We start from the raw sequence: 16,942 nt of genomic DNA on the forward strand, positions 1-16,942 counted from the left end.
CCCTCAAACTACCGCCCTATAGCTTTACGTTCCTGTCTATCTGAAGCTTTTGAATCAATCCTTAACCGGAAGATTCAACAGCACCTTTCCACTTTTGATCTTCTCTCTGATCGCCAGTATGGGTTCCGTAATGGACGTTCTACTGGCGATCTTCATGCTCTCTTAACTGACTCCTGGTCATCCTCTCTTAGCCGTTTCGGTGAAACTTTCTCAGTTACGCTAGACATCTCGTAAGCTTTCGATAGAGTCTGGCACAATTCTTTTGCTTTCTAAACTGCCCTTTTACAGTTTATATCCTACTCTCTGTTCCTTTATATCCAGTTTCTTTTCCGGCCGTTCTGTCTCCGCTGTGGTAGACCGTCACTGTTCTTCCCCTAAACTCTTCAACAGTTGTGTCTCACAGGGCTCTGTTCTATCACCCACTCTCTTACTGTTGTTCATCAATGATCTTCTTTCCATAACAAACTGTCCTATGCATTCATACGCTGACGACTCCACTCTGCATTATTCAACTTCTTTCAACAGAAAGACTGGAGGCTGCAGAACGCTTAACCTCAGACCTTGTTATCATTTCCGATTGGGGTAAAAGAAACCTTGTGTCCTTCAATGCCTCAAACACCCAATTTCTCCACCTATCAACTCGACACCATCTTCCAAACACCTATCCCCTATTCTTCAACAACATTCAGCTGTCACTTTCTTCAACACTAAACATCCTCAGTCCATCCTTAGGTCAAAATCACAACTGGAAACCTCACATCTCTCACTCAATCAGCTTCCTCGAGGTTTGGCGTTCTGTATCGTCTCCGCCATTTCTTCTCCCCCGCACAGATGCTTTCCGCCCTCGTATGGAATATGTATCTCACGTGTGTGTGTGTGTGGGGGTGGGGGGGTTGTGAGGGGGGGGGGGTGCTCCACTCACACAGCTCTCATGGACAAAGTAAAGTCTAAGGCTCTTTGTCTCATCAGCTTCCCTCCTCCTACTGACAGCCTTCTACCTCTTAAATTCCACCGTCATGTTGCATCTCTTTCTATCTTCTATCGATATTTTCATGCTGACTTCTTCTGAACTTGGTAAATGCATGCCTCCCCCCCTCCCGCGATCCCGCTGCACAAGAGTTTTTACTCATGCTCATCCCTATACTGTTCACACCCCTTATGCACGAGTTAACCAGCATCTGCATTCTTTCATCCCCTTCACTGGTAAACTCTGGAACAGCCTTCCTTCGTCTGTATTTCCTCCTGTATGACTTGACTTCTTTCAAGAAGAGTGTATCAAGACACCTCTCTATCCGAAATTGACCTCTCTTTTGGCAACTCTATATCTTACGCTATATGGGAGCAATAGTTAACGGAGTATTTTTATATATTTTCTTTTTCTTGCCTTCGAGTTGCTCTGTGCTGTACAAAAAAAAAAAAAAACGCCTCCCCACCCCCTTTCTCCTGATGCCACCCTCCTTTAGAACACTGCCTTGCCTCCTTCCCACGGCTGCGTCTCACCTTGAAGAGGTTACCTGTGGAAGGGAAACACGTCTGCCACCTGCAAGTCCCCCGCTGCTGCCGCAACATTTGGCAAAATTCTCCACTATTCGTCTTCCTTGTTTGCTTGCATTTCTTATTTCTCCCCCCCCCATCCTCCCCTCGTCTTCCCACCCCTTCCTTCTCCTCCCTAACGGCACAGCTGAAAGATTTGCCAGACAAAGAGGCAGAAGAAAGTCATGAGCCGCACTGATCCTCACGTACACAGCCAGCAAAGGGACAACACACCTGGCCAACACACCGCCCCCCTTCCACCCCACTTTCACCCCGACTACCTCCAGCAACACCACTGCCACCACCACTCTGCAACTTATGCTAGAACAGCTTCAGCTACTATTACTTTTTCTTCCATTACCATTGCAACAACAACAACTACTACTACTACTACATCTGCTACTACTACTACTACTACTACTACTACTACTACTACATGTGCTACTACTACTACTACTACTACTACTACTACTACTACTACTACTATTAATTCTACTTTTATTAATACCACAACAACAATAATAACAACCATCACTACCACCACAAAATCAACAACCATAGCCACCACCACTACCAATAATAACAACAAGGGTGTTGAGGCTCTCTCAGACTCCCTTGAGCGAACACTTGGTACCCTGAGGGATTTTTTAGTATAGGCGAGGGGGGTAGGAGTATTGGGAGCAATGGGAGGAGTAATGGGAGGGGACATCTAGCTCATAATATAACCAGGCAGCTTAGAAGTAATTCTAGGGGAGTAACAGAGGACGGGCTAAGAATCTTCTATAGTATAGAAGATTCTTAGCCCGTCCTCTGTTACTCCCCTAGAATCTATACTAACAGCAGGAGCCTCAGAAACAAGATAGACTTACTAAGGGGTGAAGCTTATTCAGAAAATTTTGACATAATAGCGATCACTGAGACATGGATAGACACTGCTAATATAAATTTTAGATCAGAATTTGAAATAACGGGTTATCAGATGTTTCGCAAAGACAGAAGGGGCAGAAAGGGAGGTGGAGTTGCTCTATATGTTAAAGACTCACTTAAATGTTTAGTTAACAATTCAGTCAAAACTAACATGGATTCAGAATCAGTTTGGGTGGACGTTTACAAAGGGAAAGAAAAACTAACTCTAGGAGTTATGTACAGGCCACCTAACCTTAACAGGCAGGACACGAGTATATTACTACAGGAGATTGGCAGGGCGAGTATGAGTAGAAATGTCTGCGTAATGGGGGACTTTAATTATAGGAAGATAGACTGGGAAGACCTAGTGGGTGACCTGGAAGCCGAGGACTTTCTTGAAGTTATACAAGATAATTTCCTTAAGCAGGTAGTTACTGAGCCTACCAGAGGAGATAACATATTAGACCTAGTTGGAGGTGGGCGGAGAGTTAGGAAATAGTGACCACAGAACGGTTCGTTTTAGCTTAGATTGGGCGGTAACCCGCGAACCAAACCCAGTGTTAGTGCCAGATTTCTGAAGAGCAAATTACGAGGGGCTTCGAAGACATCTTGAAGGGGTAAACTGGGATAATTTAGGGATTCATGAGGGCCAGAACTGCGGATTGGAGAGCCAGGAGAACCAGGTAGAAATGTCTTACAATAACTTAGTTAGAGTAATAGTAGAGGGGCAAGGGCAGCATATACCACAGCGAACACTTAGAAAAGAAAATAATGATCCTAAGTGGATGACTAGTGGACTAAAACACGAGATTGGGTTAAAGAAGGGAATTTATCAGAAAATAAAGAATGGTGAAACATCTCGGGGGCCGGTATGTCGAACTATCTAGATTAGTTAAGAAAAACACCAGGATAGCAAAAAGGATCTATGATGTCAAAGTAGCAAATGAGGCGAAAAGTAATCCTAAGGGCTTCTTTCAGATGTATAGAACAAAAACACGGGAGAAAATTGGACCGCTGAAAACAAACACAGGGGAGCTAGTAGAAAATTACGAAAATATGAGCACATTGTTGAACGACTACTTCCTTTCAGTATTCACACAGGAGGATCGAACGACTATACCGGAAAGAGTTCAGGTGTACGAGGGCGGGGATGGCGATAAATTGAGGGATATAATCATTACCAGGCAAGTAGTTCAGGATGAGATAGATAAGCTGAAGAAGAACAAGTCGCCAGGTCCTGACGGGATATTTCCGAGGGTATTAAAGGAATAACGTGATGTACTCAGTGACCCACTAACCGACATCTTTAAGATGTCGGTAAATACTGGCTATGTGCCGAGCCTATGGAAAGTAGCTAATGTGACGCCGATTTTCAAAAAGGGGGACAGGTCGGTTGCTTCAAACTATCGCCCAATTAGCTTAACATCGGTTATAGGGAAGATGCTGGAGTCCATAATAGCCAGGAACATTCGGGAGCATTTAGAGAAACATAGCTTAATTCACGACTCGCAGCATGGGTTCACAAAAGGTAGGTCATGCCTCACCAATCTCTTGTCCTTCTACAATAAAGTATTTGAGGCGGTTGACAGAGATGAAAATTATGATGTAATCTATCTTGATTTTAGTAAAGCGTTTGACAAAGTTCCTCAACAACGACTGTTGCTTAAATTACAGGCTCATGGTGTAGAGGGGAAGATTCTGAACTGGGTCAAGGCGTGGCCTAGCAATAGGAAGCAAAGAGTGCAAATCAATGGTTAAAGATCTGACTGGGGATGTGTTACGAGTGGGGTCCCACAAGGCTCGGTATTAGATCCACTTTTGTTTATTATTTATATCAATGACTTAGATACAGGAATTAGTAGTGATGTTAGTAAATTTGCAGACGATACCAAGATCGGTCGAGTAATTGAGTCGGATCAGGACGCTAGTATTCTCCAAGGTGAACTCAACAGATTGTATGACTGGGCGGATAAATGGCAGATGGAGTTCAATGTAGGGAAGTGCAGTATTCTGAGTGTAGGTAGGAACAACCCCTCACATAACTATTGCATAAATGACACTCTCATAAGCAGGTCTGGGTGCGAGAGGGATTTAGGGGTCTTAGTGAGCTCTGATCTCCGTCCAAGGGGACAATGCATTCAAGCTAGAAATCGAGCTAATAGGGTACTGGGATTTATTTCAAGGAGCGTAAGCAACAGAAGCCCCGAAGTCTTCCTCAAATTATATTTAGCATTTGTTATACCTCATCTTGACTATGCGGTTCAGTTCTGGTCACCTTACTATAGAATGGATATCAAAATGTTAGAATCGGTGCAGAGGAGGATGACTAAGATGATTCAGGGGTTGAGAAACTTGCCATACGAGGAAGGACTCAAACAGTTAAACTTGCATTCTCTAGAAAGGCGAAGGGTGCGTGGAGACATGATCGAGGTTTATAAATGGATGAAGGGCTTTAATAAGGGAGACATTCATAAGGTTTTGTTGGTAAGAGAACCGGGTAGGACACGAAGTAATGGGTTTAAACTGGATAAATTCAGATTCAACAGGGACATAGGCAAAAATTGGTTTACTAACAGGGTGGTGGATGAGTGGAATAGGCTTAGCAGTCATGTGGTGAGTGCCAATACAATTGTCACATTCAAAAATAGACTAGATAAATTCATGGGCAGCGATATTAGGTGGGGTTAGATACACGGGAGCTTAGGGTCAAAGGAGCTGCCTAGTACAGGCCTACCGGCCTCTTGTAGACTCCTGCGTTCTTATGTTCTTATGTTCTTATGTTAACATACCCAAAACGACTTCCATTGGTATAAAACAACTACTTTTCCAACACTTCATCTCTTCGTAGCGGCTCTAGGATGGAAATGAAAGTAGAGGGTGTATAGGTGGTGGTGGTGATGGTGGTGGTGGTGGTGGTTGTGGTGGTGAAGATGGTGGTTAATGGTGATGTTGATGACGCTAGTGGCGTTGGGATAATACTAATGCAGGTGTTTGTGGGTGGTAGTTGGAGTGCTATGGGTGGTGGCGGTGGTGGTGGTGGTAAGGCAGGCAGGCGGCACGCGTCCCTCCTCCTTCCTGCAATAATCTCCCCCGGAATGCCTCAGCGTTGTGAGGGAAAAGGAGGAAAAATAGGAAGTGAGGAGAGACTCTGGACTTCGCTAATGACCGTGAGGTACTTTGAAAGGAGGTGAAGGCTGCTCATGCACCGTGTTATTAAACCTCTTTTTTAGGATTACGGAGGAAATATCTATTTTGTTTTTACACTCAATGTTTTTATTTTATTTTATATGACCAAAATGAACTACACTAGTTTTCTTTTTATCTGTGTAACTTTTTTTTTATACTTCAATATTCAACGATTATAACAGGGGTTCCCAACCTTTTTGTTCCTCTGTACCCCTTGGGCATTTTTATAAGTTCCCGTGTACCCCTAAAAATTTAGGAAAAAAAAAGATGAAATTGTAATATTTTTTGTTATTTTATAATGAAATATGTATGTTTAGACTGATGATATAATTTAAATAAGTTTTGCATACTAAAATGAGGAAATTGAAAAAAAAACACGACAGTGCAATTTGAATGCAGATTACAACACCATGTATTGTACAGTAGTGGTTATTCTCTCGGACCCAATGTACCCCCTGAAAATTGCAAATGTACCACTGGGGGTACATATACCCCAGGTTGGGAACCCCTGGATTATAACAATAGCTATCATATTTTTTTTCCTCTCATTTTTTATTACAAACTCTCTTGTTTGTGTCATATTTGTTTCACGTGTTTTTTCCAACAATGTGTCATATTTTTTACGAGTTTATAGTTTGTGCTCGTCCTATTTTTCTTATTCCTTTCTTCTTCTTGACAAGTGTTTAAGTTTCACCATTACTCTCTACATTATTAAAGTGTGCTAATGCATCCTGTTTGATGTTCTTGTTACTGTAAATATTTCACGGACGGCGTACACGAGTGCGTCCCCGGAGTGAGCGTGTACGTTCTTTTCTTCGTACGTTTCTTTTGTTCTATCCTTCATGCACTTTTTTTCAGAAGTTTATGAATCTTCATACTTGTTTTGCCATTCCGTTCTCTGATATTTTATTAACAACACTTTTCTTTCGATTATCTATCTTCCAGCCTGTTATTTTTTTGTCCCTGTGTATTTCTCATTTTTCTTTTTCTTCCATTCTTCCTTTTTGTTCGTAATAGTCTTCCTCTCATAACCCTGCTGGCAAGCAATCGTCGTGGCTCGTATCCTTAATGAGCCAAAGGGAAGGAGGAAAGAGCTGCTTATATACACACACCACTCCCAGACCTGCCAGTACATTGTCTCTTCCTCTTCCTTCTCCTCCTCCTTCTCCTCTCCTCCATTTCCTCCCTCCTTCTCCCCTACTTCCTCCTCCTGCTCCTCCTCCTTCTCCTCCAACTCCTCAACCTGCTCCTCCTCCGCCTCTCTTTCATTTCCTCCCTCCATCTTTTCCTTCTCCTCTTTCTCCTCTTCCTCCTCCTCCTCCTCCTCCTCCTCCTCCTCCTCCTACTCCCCCTCCTCTTCCTCCGGGTGTAACCAGACAAGGTAAACAACACACGTTCTCCTCGACATCACAAATTTACACAATGTTACGTTTTCGAAAAAGAGACATTTATTGCCATTTCAATAATCGTGGTCTCTCTCTCTCTCTCTCTCTCTCTCTCTCTCTCTCTCTCTCTCTCTCTCTCTCTCTCTCTCTCTCTCTCTCTCTCTCTGTGTGTGTGTGTGTGTGTGTTTCAATAATGTATAAGTCATTGATGTTTTCTCGTCTGTTTGTTTAGCAGGCAAAGGAACTGCGTAATATTCTTCACCACCACCACCACCTATATCGTTGTAATGCCTGAGACCATGGATCCTTCACTGCTTCTTAGTATTCATTAGACAGACAGACAGAAACAGAGACAGACCGATAGACAAGATATGATTGTAATGGCTATAATACGTCGGCCTAATGTTTATAATAAGCATACATATACATATATCTCCCATTTATTTCCGTGTGTACATAATAACACACACACACACACACACACACACACACACACACACACACACACACACACACATGCATAAACACGAAGACGTACACATCAGTACTTCGTCATGTGATTGATATAGAACGAGATGATAATTCCGATACACGTTTGTAAGACCCAGTAGGACACTATCAAGAATTGACTTATGTAAAGAGCAAAATGAAAGTCATAATGTAGTGCTCTCTCTGTGTGTGTGTATGTGTGTGTGTGTGTGAGAGAGAGAGAGAGAGAGAGAGAGAGAGAGAGAGAGAGAGAGAGAGAGAGAGAGAGAGAGAGAGAGAGAGAGAGAGAGAGAGAGAGAGAGAGAGAGAGAGAGAGAGAGAGAGAGAGAGAGAGAGAGAGAGAGAGAGAGAGAGAGAGAGAGAGAGAGAGAGAGAGTATACTTTTAAGACACAACCGTAATGAATAATTGAGGTCAAGCGAAATTCGTTACTTATGTTTTTCAAGAGATGGAATTAGGGCACACACTCACACACACACACACACACATACACGAGACACACCGCTTTGCCTCCCACTCAAAGTTTATCTCGGGAACTAAAAGAACTTTCCCTTCCTTATTTTCAAACACTCTCCATTATTGACCCTCCGTACTTACGTTCCTTCCCCACGCTAGCACTGCATGACTACTGGTGATACAAGTGTGGGTATTATCTCCTCGTCATTCTTATTCGCCTCTTTCGCTGTGGAATGACGGGGCGCGAATCAAAAGGGTCACGGGAGTTTGCAACCAAAATCCGGAGCATCAACGGCGGCTCCAGCTCTATTCGCGAAGCTGGACTGAGGGCGACTTTAAAGCTTTCTGATTATTGGGATTGAAGAGCCGAGTTTACCGAGTTATTAGCATTGCGCGGAGTGTTTATCTTGGGGGGAAGGTGAACGATGGGGGAGGAGGAGGAGAAAGAGAAGAATGAGAAGGAAAAGGAGAAGTGAGAAAAGGGAAAGGAATCGGACTAGAAGCAGAGTAGGAGAAGGGGGAAGAGGAAGAGTTTTAGTTAGAGAAGGAAAACTAGGACTAGGAATAAGAGCAATAAGGAGGAGGAGGAGGAGGACCAAGTGGTGGAAATGGACTAGGAGGAGGAGGAGGAGGAGGAAGAGGTTACGGAGTGCGAGGAATGATGAACTGTAGTATGAATAAGAGGGCATGCAAGAGGAGGGGGAAGCGAGAGGAAGAAGGGACGAATACAAATACGAATACGAGTACGAATAACCGGTGACGCAAGAGGAGGAGGAAGTGGAGGATTATGGTGAATTATAAACAGGAAGAGAAGGAGGAGTGTACGGATAACAGGCATGAAGAGAAGGACGAGGACATGAACGAGGAAGAGGAGAGGAGTAATGAAGGAAGAGTGAGGAGGTGGAGGAAGAAAAAGTCAATACAGAGAGGGAACAGCTGAGGGATGGAAGGCCGATTACGGTGGCATGAGGAGGAAGAGATAGCAAGACGTAGAGGAAGAGGAAAAAGAGGAGGATTAAGATAGACGGATGGATGCTGGGACAGACTGAGAGAGTTAAGGAGGACCTGTAAAGATGGGATGAATGGGAGGAGGTGGGAGGAAGGTGATCAAAAGGCCATGAAAAAAAGGAAGCGACGATAAGAGGAAGAGGAGGGAAGATGGAACGGCTGAAACAGAGAGAGAGAGAGAGAGAGAGAGAGAGAGAGAGAGAGAGAGAGAGAGAGAGAGAGAGAGAGAGAGAGAGAGAGAGAGAGAGAGAGAGAGAGAGAGAGAGAGAGAGAGAGAGAAAGAAAAAAAAGGTGGGGATGGGTGTAGAACGGAAAACGGAAATCCGGATCAACTGAGGGTAAAAGAGTAGCTAGACGTCGAGGAGAAATATGGATGAAAATACGTACTATAATTTTTTCCCCATTTTAATCCCCCATACCACCCAAAAAAGAAACTTTTCATTCAAGAATAAAGATGTAGTACTTCTGCTGTACAATAGTTTAGTCAGACCGCACTTGGAATATACGGTACAGTTTTGGTCTCCCAACCATGCAAAGGACATTGCTAAATTAGGTGTTCAGCGTCGGGCAACAAAAATGATCCCTTCCTTGCGCAACAAATCTTACGAAGAAAGGCTTTCCACCCTTAACATGTTCTCTCTTGAGAAACGCCGCCTCCGAGGAAAACTGATCGAATGTTTTAAAATACTTAATGGTTTCACGAATGTAGACAGAACAAAATTGTTTATGATCGATGACACTTTGCGAACGAGGAACAATGGCATAAAACTCAAATGTAGACAAGTAAATTCAGACTGCACCAAATTTTTCTTCACCGTCGTTGTAGTGCGAGAATGGAATAAGTTCCCACCATCAGTGGTCCAGTGTAACACGATTGACTCCTTTAAAAACAAGCTCGACCGACACTTCATTGAACTTAATATTAACTAGAGTAGAAATGAAACGTTTTGGAGCCTTCTGATTAATGTAGAATCACTTAGGTTTAAGGACAGACCACCTAGTCTGGACCATGGGGTCTGTGTGGTCTGATTTTCTTTGTAAATCTTTGTAAATCTCTCTCTCTCTCTCTCTCTCTCTCTCTGAATAGCTAACCAGTTCTCATGCTGTGATTTATACTAACAGCGTCTTTCTTCCCGTTCCCGTGCAGGAGTGTGGCGGCGCGTGGAGGCCGTGGCGGGGCGCGAGGCGGTGCTGCCCTGCGAGGTGGGTAACTTCGAGGCGTCAGACATGGTGTACGTGGTGCTGTGGTACAGGAACGGCGCCAAGGAGCCCATCTACAGGTAAGGCGGGGCGGGACGGGGCGACCGGTGTGAGGCCGGAGAGGTTATGGTGCAGAGGTTACAGCTATAGTTGTAGTTATGTAAGTGGTTGTATAAGTGATTTAGACGTAACTTTTAGAAGCAGCAACAGTAGTAGAATCGGTATAGTAATAGTAATTATTGTTATAGTTATTTTTATTTAATTGCTTTAAGTGATTTGCATGTAACTTGTAGTAGCACCAGAAGCCGTAGCAGCAAAAGTAGTAGGTAGTAGAAGTAGTAGTACCAGTAGTAGTAGTAGTAGTAGTAGTAGCAGTAGTAGTAGTAGTAGTAGTAGTAGTAGTAGTAGTAGTAGTAGTAGTTGTCGTTGTCATTGTTGTTGTTGTTGTTTTATGACCAGTCATATTTTTAATTAGTATAAGTAGCTTACTGGTTTTTATTGTACTGTTGTTTGTGGTGACGAGTTAATATTTCTAGAGTGGAGTGATTAACGTTGAAACGCGTGTAATGGAAACTGAAGACATTGATGTAATTGGCTTATCTCCACCAAATTTAAGAAACGTGTGTGTTTGTGTGTGTGTGTGTGTGTGTGTGTGTGTGTGTGTGTGTGTGTGTGTGTGTGTGTGTGTGTGTGTGTGTGTGTGTGTGTGTGTGTGTGTGTGTGTGTGTGTGTGTGTAATTCACCTCTTGGTCTGCTGCGGGACTCTCTCGAGACAGCCAACCGTTCCCCTACGGAAGAGCACAGAGCTCATAGTACCCATCTTTGGGTAAGGCTGAGACCACTCACACACAACACACCGCGACAACGAGGTCACAACTCCTTGCCTGACGTCGCGTACCTACTCACTGCTAGGTGCACAGGTGTACTACCGTGTGCCTGTGTTTTAATTTATATTAATATACTGAGTTTTAAAGATAAACGATCATTCCATTAATCTGTGCATTACGGCGCTTTAAAGGGGCTGGGTTTAACATGGCGGGAGTTCCTCGATTTGCTTGAGTTTAACTGTTCACCTTTCTATATGTCCATGTATGTATCTTCATATTTATAAATTTATCTATCTATCTATACCCATCAATATTATTATTATTATTATTATTATTATTATTATTATTATTATTATTATTATTATTATTATTATTGATATTATTATTATTATTATTGTTAATATTTTTATCATTATTATTATTATAATTGATCATGCCAATAGATACACCGAATAACTGCAATTATAACACCATGAGGTGTCCGTGCAGGTCGAGACACAGCTTAAAAAAAGGAAATAAAGGACTTAAAGTGACTACAGAAAAAAAGGCATTAACTAACTTTTTTTTTTTAATTTTCAATAGTGGAAGAAGAAACAATCTCCGAAGGCAGACTATTCCAGAGCCTACACATTGCAGGAAAGAAACCTCTAGAAAATTGTGATGTTGAGCATCGGCCAATTTTAGACGTCATGGAGCTCAAGGAAGAAGAATTCCTAGTGACTGGTTGTTTGACAAAGGTTTGGCAAGAACTTATGAAAAGGATGAGAAGAATAATTTACTATTTTACAAAACATTGAGAGCACCAACAACCCTACGATGCCCAATATCGAAACTCAAATCAGATAAAAGAAACGTAATAGAATTAAAAGCACGATCAAGCTAATTCAAATGCGAGTCAATAGCAGAGATCTAGAGAGCATATCATTACTCAAAATGGGGTAGAGTAAAAGGAAATAAACCTCTCCGAAAAATGTTATCATCCTCATAAATCTTCTTAGATTTGCGGAAAATACCCAGTTTTGATGATTTTTTTTTTATTTTTTTTTTTACAACGGAGACAGCTCAAGGGCACAAAAAAGGAAACAATAATAAAAAAAAAAAGCCCGATACTCGCTGCTCCTAAAAAAGAATCAAAAGAGGTGGCCATAAGAGAGGTCAGTTTCGGGAGGAGAGGTGTCCTGATACCCTTCTCTTGAAAGAGTTCAAGTCGTAGGCAGGAGGAAATACAGATGAAGGAAGATTGTTCCAGAGTTTACCAGCGTGAGGGATGAAAGAGATGCTGGTTAACTCTTGAATAAGGGGTTTGGACAGCATAGGGATGAACATAAGTAGAAAGTCGTGTGCAGCGGGGCCGCGGGAGGAGGAGAGGCATGCAGTTAACAAGTTCAAAAGAGCAGTCAGCGTGGAAATATCGATGGAAGATAGAAAGAGAGGCAACATCGCGACGAAATTTAAGAGGTAGAAGACTATCAGTAGGAGGAGGAGAGCTGATGAGACGAAGAGCCTTAGACACCACTCTGTACAGAAGAGCTGTGTGAATGGAGCCCCCCCACACGTGAGATGCATACTCCATACGAGGGCGGACAAGGCCCCTGTATATGGATAGCAACTGCGCGGGGGAGAAGAACTGGCGGAGACGATACAGAACGCCCAACCTCGAGGAAGCTGATTTAGCGAGAGAGGAGATGTGAAGTTTCCAGTTGAGATTTTGAGTTAAGGATAGACCGAGGATGTTTAGTGTTGAAGATGGTGACAGCTGAGTGTTGTCGAAGAATAGGGGATAGGTGTTTAGAAGATTGTGTCGAGTTGATAGGTGAAGAAATTGAGTTTTTGAGGCATTGAAAGACACAAGGTTCCTTCTGCCCCAATCGGAAATTATAGCAAGGTCTGAGGTTAAGCGTTCTGCAGCCTCCGGTCTGGAGTCGTGTACTTCCTGTTGTGATGGTCTTCTATTGAAAGAAGTTGAATAATGCAGAGTGGAGTCGTCGGCGTATGAGTGGACAGGACAGTTTGTTATGGAAAGATGATCATTGATGAATAACAGGAAGAGAGTGGGTGATAGGACAGAGCCCTGTGGAACACCACTGTTGATAGGTTTAGGGGAAGAACAGTGACCGTCTACAACCGCAAAGATAGAACGGCCGGAAAGGAAACTGGAGATAAAGGAACAGAGAGATGGACAGAATCCGAAAGAGGGCAATTTAGAAAGCAAAGACTGGTGCCAGACTCTATAGAAGACTTTCGATATGTCTAGCGCAACAGAGAAAGTTTCACCGAAACGGCTAAGAGAGGATGACCAAGAGTCAGTTAAGAGAGCAAGAAGAACGCCAGTAGAACGCCCCTTGCGGAACCCATACTGGCAGTCAGATAGAAGGTTAGAAGTGGAAAGGTGCTATTGAATCTTCCGGTTAAGGATTGATTCCAAAGCTTTAGATAGACAGGAAAGTAAAGCTATAGGGCGGTAGTTTGAGGGATTGGAACGGTAACCCTTCTTAGGCACAGGCTGTACAAAGGCATACTTCCAGCAGGAAGGAAAGGTACATGTTGATAGGTAGAGACGAAAGAGTTTGACCAGGCAGGGTGTCAGCACGGAAGGACAGTTTTCAAGGACAATAGCAGGCACTCCATCAGGTCCATAAGCCTTCTGAGAGTTGAGGCCAGAGAGGGCATAGACAACATCATTTGGAAGAATCTTAATAACAGGCATAAAGTAGTCAGAAGGGGGAAGAGTAGGAGGAATATGCCCAGAATCGTCCAGGGTGGAGTTTTTACAGAAAGTTTGAGCGAAGAGTTCAGCCTTAGAGACAGATGAGACGGCAGTGCTGCCGTCAGGGTTAAGGAGAGGAGGGAAAGAGGAAGAAGTGAAATTGGAGGAGATATTTTTGACTAGATACCAGAAATCACGGGAAGAATTAAAAGAAGCAAGGTGTTGACATTTTCTATTGATAAAATAAGTTTTGGTAAGTCGGATAATAGATTTGGCACGATTCCGAGCTGAAATGTAAAGGTCATAGTTAGCGGGAGTTCGAAGGCTCTGGAACCTTTTGTGAGCTGCCTCTGTATCTTTAATAGCACGAGAACAATAATGATTAAACCAAGGCTTTTTAGCATAAGGAGAAGAGAAAGAACGTGGAATGTATGCCTCCATTCCAGAGACAATCACGTCTGAGATGCGCTGGGCACACACAGAGGGGTCTCTCCCCTGGAAGCAGTAATTGTTCCACGGGAAATCGGAAAAGTACATCTTCAGGTCGTCCCACCGAGCTGAAGCAAAATGCCAAAAGAATCACCTCTTCGGGTGGGTCCAGAGGATGTACAGGACCGATAGGACAGGAAACAGAAATAAGGTTATGATCGGAGGAGCCCAACGGAGAGAACAGTTTGACAGAGTAAGCAGAAGAATTAGAGGTAAGGAAGAGGTCTAGAATGTTGGGCATGTCTCCAAGACGGTCGGGAATACGTGTAGGGTGCTGAACCAACTGCTCTTGGTCGTTGAATAGAGTTGTAGGCTTGTTCACCAGACTGGTCAGTGAAAGAGGATGAAAGCCAAAGCTCGTGGTGAACATTTAAATCTCCCAAGATGGAGATTTCAGCGAAGAGAGAGTGAGTCAAGATGTGCTCCACTTTAGAATTCAAATAGTCAAAGAATTTTACATAGTTAGTAGAGTTAGGTAAGAGATAAACAGCACAGATGTATTTAGTAATAGAATGGCAATGAAGTCTTATCCAGATGGTGGAAAATTCAGAAGAGTTAAGGTCGTGGGCACGAGAGCAAGTGATGTCGTTGCGCACGTAGGCGCAACATCCAGCTTTGGATTGAAATTTAGGATAGAGATAGTAGGAGGGAACAGAGTAGAGGTTGCTGTCAGTAGCCTCAGAAACCTGTGTTTCGGTGAGGAAGAGAAGATGAGGTTTAGAGGAGGAGAGATGGTGTTCCACAGAATGAAAATTAGAACGAAGACCGCGAATGTTGTAGAAATTGATAAGGAGGAGGTTCGAGGAGTTATCAGGACACTTCTCAAGTCGGCAGCCAGAAGGGGAGTCCTCCCTGGGGGAATTTATGCCCCCCCCCCCCAGGCGGGGACTCCGAGGCAGTGTTGTTTTTCGCCATTTTGAATTTTGAATTTTGGGAAAAGGTGTGTGTGTTGTGTGAATGTAGTGTGGTGTAGAGATATAGGAACTGTCCTTAGCATGCTGAACTGCTCTCTGGTGTCGATGAGACAAAAGGGAAGTAAGCGGGACATATTTCTCCGTTGTAGTTCAAAAGTAAGTTTCGAGGCCAATATAACTCCCAAAAGCTTGATATGAAGAACAGAATCAGTGTACACTCCACTGACAAGTAAATTAGGATGGTTAGGGAAGGGAGTTCTAAAACGGCTCTGTAAATTATTTAGTTTTTCTAGGATTCAGTTTCATGCCACATTGAGAGCACCAAGACTGAATTTTATTGAAATCATCAGTCAGACTATCAGCAACAACTGGTCTCGTTAAAAGAGATAGAACAACAGCTTAAGGGAAGTATCATCCGCATACCCCAACATCCTGTTATTAATACCAGACCACATATCACTTGTATACTGTATAAACAGCAAAGGACCCAGGACACTGCCTTGAGGAACTCCATAATAAACACGAGAATATGGGCTAAAACTACCGCCAACGAAACACGGTGCAGTCTGTCAGATAAAAATTCATTTAAAATACATAAAACTCTAGCAACAATGCCAACATATTGAAGCTTAAAAATCAAACCTTTGATATTCAGTGTCAAAGGCTGCACTATCTACTTCAGACGCAATACATCGTCATCATTGTCATGATCATTATTTTCAGCCTTCATTTACGTCCACAATTTCTGGCTTGCCACTGTATTACTTTGGTTGTCCATTTCTTATCAAATCTGCGTATGGAGTTTCTTGTTGAAGTCTAATTCTTAGTCTTCGTAGTCATTGAAATATCTGCGTCACCAGACACAGACGCATCACACTTGGTATGATAAAAAAATTGGAGCACAGTGCCTCTGTGGTGACCACCTCAACGATTGCCAACACCAACACCAACGAGATCAGCAAGAAAACTCGATAGAAGGTTGCGCGAGTAATAATTTATGTGTGCAGTCGATAAAACAATTCCCGTCCATTTGGGGAATTTTTCAGGAAGACCTTCGCCTCCATCGCAGTGATGATAACAAATATTATTGAATGAGTTTAAGAGAAGAAAGTGAAAGAAGAGCAACAAAAAAACGAGTGTCAGAACGAGCAAAAAAAGAAAGGGAGATAACAGAATTAAAAAAAAAGTAACCCTCCCAGAAAAGAATCAGGAAAAAAGGAGAGGAAAGACATAAGGGAAAGTAATCTAGATAAGAAATTTATAGTTGAATAAAAAAAAAGTTCCGGGATCGGTTTAATGAATAGTGATGCAGACAACATGGTGGCCGATGACCAATGCTTTTCGAGAATATTTAGGTGTTGCCTTAGTTCGGTGTTCTAGTCCAGAGCTGGAGGTGATAACCGTGCGTCAATTACGATATTATTAATAAACCGATTAGTATTGGTGCCGCTGTTGTCGATGGTAATGTCGCTGATGGTGAATGAAAGCAATAGTAAAGGGAGTGACATCAGTAGCGACACGAACATAAACTACCAGCACAATAACGAGACTGAACAGTCAGTCACGTGCGTTTGTATTTAGTTATGGATGTCTGTTTCGTGTCTTTTAGTCTGCTGTGTTTCCTTTTTGTTTCATTCTAAGCAAGCGCTGCAGCTTACTTTGCTCGTTGAATAGAGTATCATTATTTATTTTTGTTGTCGTACTTACTAATGCAATAATCATTATTTTGATGTTGCTGTTGTCAATACACACGCTGAAAACAAAGGCAACTGTAAGCCGGACCATATTTGTTTTCTACTTGAAAAAAAAACTAAATTTGACATTTCATGGCTGTAATATTTTG

At 42.7% G+C, this 16,942-nt stretch overlaps 1 protein-coding gene across 1 annotated transcript in view; it reads left to right on the plus strand.

Annotated features, from left to right (window-relative positions):
* Positions 1-10,108: 10,108 nt before the first annotated feature.
* Positions 10,109-16,942, plus strand: part of LOC126994151 (nephrin-like) — a 92,784-nt gene continuing 85,950 nt past the window's right edge. Inside the window, exon 1 of the mRNA XM_050853401.1 lies at positions 10,109-10,242. Within this exon, the coding sequence (XP_050709358.1) occupies positions 10,190-10,242 (53 nt within the window). The 5' untranslated portion in view covers positions 10,109-10,189. The remainder of the gene's footprint in view (positions 10,243-16,942) is intronic.

The sequence above is a fragment of the Eriocheir sinensis genome, unplaced genomic scaffold (assembly GCF_024679095.1).
Source record: "Eriocheir sinensis breed Jianghai 21 unplaced genomic scaffold, ASM2467909v1 Scaffold73, whole genome shotgun sequence".
In the NCBI taxonomy this organism is placed as follows: Eukaryota; Metazoa; Arthropoda; class Malacostraca; order Decapoda; family Varunidae; genus Eriocheir; species Eriocheir sinensis.